This window comes from Armigeres subalbatus, chromosome 1 (genome assembly GCF_024139115.2).
Source record: "Armigeres subalbatus isolate Guangzhou_Male chromosome 1, GZ_Asu_2, whole genome shotgun sequence".
NCBI classification, from domain to species: domain Eukaryota; kingdom Metazoa; phylum Arthropoda; class Insecta; order Diptera; family Culicidae; genus Armigeres; species Armigeres subalbatus.
Genome location: NC_085139.1, coordinates 50,061,743 through 50,066,699, shown reverse-complemented (window position 1 = coordinate 50,066,699; position 4,957 = coordinate 50,061,743). Strand labels below are relative to the sequence as shown.

The 4,957-nt window shown below is 43.8% G+C and overlaps 1 protein-coding gene across 1 annotated transcript; it reads left to right on the top strand.

Moving 5' to 3' along the window:
• The first annotated feature begins 2,276 nt into the window (after positions 1–2,276).
• LOC134208379 (uncharacterized) lies at positions 2,277–3,900 on the top strand. Its single transcript, XM_062684363.1, has 2 exons — positions 2,277–2,908; positions 2,979–3,900. The coding sequence occupies exons 1-2, from the start codon at positions 2,459–2,461 to the stop codon at positions 3,378–3,380; spliced, it is 852 nt and encodes a 283-aa protein (XP_062540347.1). The 5' UTR covers positions 2,277–2,458; the 3' UTR covers positions 3,381–3,900.
• Positions 3,901–4,957: the final 1,057 nt, after the last annotated feature.

Here is a 4,957-nt window from a genome sequence, read left to right as displayed (position 1 = left end):
ACAGAATTGTTGGAAAATATAACAACCGCCGTTTGGGTGTATTAATAAGTATTTATTGGAATTGTAATATATCCGCCATTAGGCGTTTTCGTCCGAGGTACCCCCTGGGACCGGCAAAAGTACCCCTAGAGGTACATGTACCCCAGGTTAAGAACCGCTGAATTACAGAATGAAAAAACATTTAGGTTTTTCATAATAATGATGATTATTCATACTTCGATATTTATGCTTCGATAAAGTTTACCGAATCTATGACAAAAAGTTGAAAGACAAAAGGCAAAAAAGGTTGAAAAGACAAAACGTCGAAAGGGACGACAAAAGGTCGATCAAGAACAAGTTAATAACAAGTTGGGTGTATTCCAAAGCAATTTGTTGAATGCTTTTATCTTCAAGGAGAAATAACAAACTCATCTCATCAATCAAAGTTGAAGAATGAGCAATTCTCGAGGAAGGAGTAATTACCTTGAAACAATATTATGAATATCTAGATAGTTGTGTTAGAGATAAAATAGATTGTTGATTTAGGAAATGAATGAAACTTGTATTGTGCTATATAGAGTTTTCCTACAAAGTTGGCAAAAAATTGCGCTATTATTTTCCACTATTTTTAACAATTAAATAAAATTCATGCAAATAATAGATGGATATCTAGGTTTTCTAAATGTCACTGTAATACACGCCAGAGTGTTTGATGTACGCGCACTCGCGTGCCACCCAACGTACGTCTTTTTGACAGATTGAAGTGACATTTAAAAAACTCAGACATCCATCTGTTAGTTGTACTCACTGAATGAATTTTATTAAATTATTGAAAATTGTGAATAATAAAAGAACAGAGCTTTTGCCAACTGTGTAGGACAACTCTGGTGCGAGTTTCATTCTCTACGTTTCAGTTTCTTGTCTATTTCGACCTTTTGTTCTATTTGATCTTTTGTTTATTTCGACCTTTTGTCCCGATCGACGTTCTGTCCCTTTCTACCATTTGTCCCTTCAATCTTTTGTCTTTCGAAGTTTTGTCTTTCGTCCCTTTTGTCCCTTTCGTTTTGCAAAACGGTCACATGTACATATTATGTATGACAAATTATCGTCTCATTCTTTTAAGGGTTAAGATTGATTTGGTCATACAGTCACTTTTACCGCTTGTTGATAAAAGGATACTGATCGAATTATTCAAAATAAAACTCTGTTCTAGATTCTATAGGTATCTTCTGCAAATACAAACCAATGAATCATCTGGTACATAGAGTTACTTACGGTTCTTTACTTACTCAGATTGGTTCTACCAACCACAATTCACGCGTCCCCGCAAAGTATCCACCCAGTGCAGCTAGAAAGGCTCACCCGAAGAAAGTGAAAACTTAATTACCCTGAATGCGGGTGCATGTCTGAAAGGGTTTCAGGGTGTGCGAAAACACTTTCCATTATGCAAATTTTCGCCGCAAACCAGGCGGGACCCGGCGATGAAGTTTGTCATTTTTTTATTGTCCCTCGATCAAGCGTCTAACGCACTTTACGCACTTCAATACGGGGCGAAAAACCTTCCGCCCAATAATGTTCGCAAATTGGAAACTCAGTGGAAAGCCGAGGGATTTAAAAAATTTAGTTCGAAACATTTCACCAGTGTTGTGTTGTTTTGTTAAAAGGCGTTCGATGTGCAGTTTGCATTCTTCACGCTTTGATAGTTAATGACGATCGCAACGGTGGTGAGAGCGTAAAAGGACTGCAGCCTGGGTTGGTGGGTGGACTTGGTGGCGGTATCAGATGTGGGTGGATGGCTTTTTGATGAACGAATTGGTATGCTTCGAAAGCGTGGTTCCCTGCACACGCAATATTGGTGGAAGTGGTCAGTTTGGCGAATGTGGGGACTGGAATGGGGCTTTGGGGAGGAAAACCTGTGTGTAAACATGCCTGGCTGTCTGTCGGCCCAAGGTGTAATAGAATAGAACGGAATTAGCGTACGGCCGTTGGCTATCTCGCTTGCTCGGCTCGGTCTGCGGTGTGAAGGAACTGGTTGTTGTTGGTGGTTGCAGTGCGCCTTGCAGAAGATGCACCCGTGAGTCTCGCGTGTGTGCATTTCTCCTATGCTGCGCTGCGTTTCGATGCATGTATGTATGTAGCTCGCTTTTCTAGTGCACATAGTTTATGCTACCGCTCGGTTTGGGCTTGGATCCGGCGGAGGGTGGTGTAGCTTGGAGTGGAAAACTCGTGCCCAGCCTGGGCTGGTGGAAAATTGAAAATTCAACCGGCTTGGCAAGTGGTATATATGGCCGGATCAGGCCGGAGATAGGCACAGTTTGATTTCATCCGTCTACAGTTCTAGAACTATCCATAGCAGAGAGTGAGGAGTTCCGTGAAGCGGTTCAACTTTGTGATCTGTTTTCCCCGCAAAACAGATTTACTTAAAATCAGCAAGTTTAGTGATTAAGTTTAGTCCGTGAGGAGTCCTAGCCAAATAAAAATGAATATATTCAAGTGTTTACTGGTGATAAGCTGCTTAGCGACGGTGTCCTTGGCCCACAGTGCATCCGCGGCGCAATCGATCAACTCGAACACAATCGACGACAGCCATGACCCACAACAGCAGACACCTCGCTCTGGATCTTATCTAGGCGAAATTAAATACCTCTACAAAACGTACCAGGACTGTGCCAACTCCGATGTTCCCACCTGCCTGAAACTGAAACTGTTCACCATCTTGGATCGAGTGGCGCGATCGCTCAAGGACTTCAAGATCAGCGAAGGAGTCAAATTCGTCCGCGATCAGGATGTGCCAATTGACAGCACCCCAGTCAAGAGCGAAGCCCAGATCGAGATGGAACTGCCCCGCTCCATGGATGAGAAGGAACGCTCTCTGAACTCGATGCTCTTCGACAAGGTTTTGGCCTTCTTCCAAACCCACACCCTGCAAGTGAGTATAACGAATCGCAATTGCGAATCATTCAATCGAATATTAACATCTCTTATCCATCTTCCCAAAGGTCAAGTTCCCATCCAGCGAGGAGATTAAGCGCTCCATGGAAGAAGTCCGCGCTGGAGGCGGTGGCTTCGGAGGTGGTGGCGGTCTCGGCGGCGGTTTCGGCAACAAGGACAAGGACAAGAAGAACGGACACTGGATCATGATCCCACTGCTGCTCGGAAGCACCTTGGTCCCACTTGCCTTCGGTGCCCTAGCTTTGCTGGCCGGTAAAGCTTTGATCGTATCCAAGCTCGCTCTCGCACTCGCCTCGATCATCGGTATCAAGAAACTGATCTCCAGCGGAGGTGGCCACCACGAGTCTGCCCATGAGGTCGTCGTCTCCGGTGGACACGGTGGCGGCTGGGGCCGTATCGGCGCCGCCCAAGGTCTGCCCTATAACGGCTATGGGCATTACGCCCAGTAAGCCTTCCCTACTTCATCTGGGTGACCTTCATCAAGGTCGCGCCCCGTGAAGCGCTCAAAACAGAAACAGCCAAAGCTTGTTAAGAAGCTCACAGACAGAAACACACACGCCCTACAGACGCCCAACACCCCCAAAACACAAAAAAAAAACACGCCAAAAACCAGAATGACCGCGAATTTTCAGGAAACCGACTGATGATCGAAAAAGGATAATTTTTTATTTGTTTTACGTTACCTCTTGTGATCTATCCCCCAACCTTTCCTGAATCTAAACCCGTTGGAAAACAAACCAAGCGAATGGAGTTTCACGATTCCGTCCGCCTTCTCGTCAGGATTTGATGCAAAAGAGCCCTTAGCATTTTTTAAAAATAGTTTTTAAAAACTTGCTAACATATTTATTTAACTTAATTGTAATTTAATTTATGCCACTCGAAGAACTGATTATTTATTTAATTAGGTCTCTTAAGATCCATTTGTAAAAAGCCGAATAAACTAAAATGATGAAATGAAAAAAACAGAAATCCTCCCCGTGTGTTATCTCAATGGTCAACCCATTTTCCGAAATGCGCCTTTCACTCTCACTTGAAACCGGCAGGGATCAAGATTTCCTTCGCCGTGCAACTTGCTTCGACCACACTGATTCCGTTGATGCAAGCGTGGAAAACAAGTTCAACCAACCAGCAGCAGCTGGAAAAACTAGCTCCCGTGCCGACCGGAATCAGACGCACTTTCTTTTGAATCTGGTTTTCGCTCCTTCGCAAGAGCAGGCTTACCGCGCGGCAATGTCCGATTGTGGTCTAATTTTTTTTTTCAGTCAACAATCTAACAACAGATCAATGATGCTACCAGTCTCAGCCTGTTTGGCAATGTTTCCTTGGGAGACAAGTGGTTTCACTAAATTTCACTTCGAGTTCCGATGTGTGTTTTTCTATGTTGTTGCGTTGGCAGGGCTTTTACCCAGTAGCATAAATAATAATAGTCGCGGCTGGCTAATGCTGAATGGGAAGGATTCGAGTTGGAGAAACCGACTTATCAGCGACTGCTTTACTAATAAGCGGTTAGTGGTGCATGACCGTGATGGAAACAGAGAGTGCGCACCGAAAAACATGAATTAAACGCAATGAAAAATATGATATGATTGATTTGCATGGTTGGCTTCATGTTCGTGGAAAATAGGAAAGTTAGTAACAGATGCTGAGGATAAGCGATTGACTGCAGCCAAATAAGATCATTGATCTTATTGTCAGTGCTTTTTATAATTTTGTTATGTGTGGGGAGGGGAAGCGAAGTCTGTTTAGACTCGCGAGGAAAATCCAAGGCTCTGATACCTGATTAGGCAGGTGAATATGGTAAGAGAACTGACGCGCGAATTGAACCAACCAAACGAATGGCAACGACGAGAGTCCTGCGTTGATGCTGTTATCGGCCAACGAATTTCTCAAAATCATGGTTTAATTGGGGACTTGGGGTCATCGATTCTAATGTTAAATTTTTAGGCCGAAACAGTTACTGAAAAAGAGAAAGCTGAAGCAGTTGCCAGCTGACTATTAGAATAATTGGGCGTGAAAAGGTACCTGT

Coding starts and splice junctions, on each gene's coding strand:
- LOC134208379 (XM_062684363.1), top strand. CDS start 2,459: ATGAATATATTCAAGTGTTTACTGGTGATAAGCTGCTTAGCGACGGTG. Junction 2,909..2,978: donor TCCAAACCCACACCCTGCAA/GTGAGTATAACG, acceptor ATCTTCCCAAAG/GTCAAGTTCCCATCCAGCGA.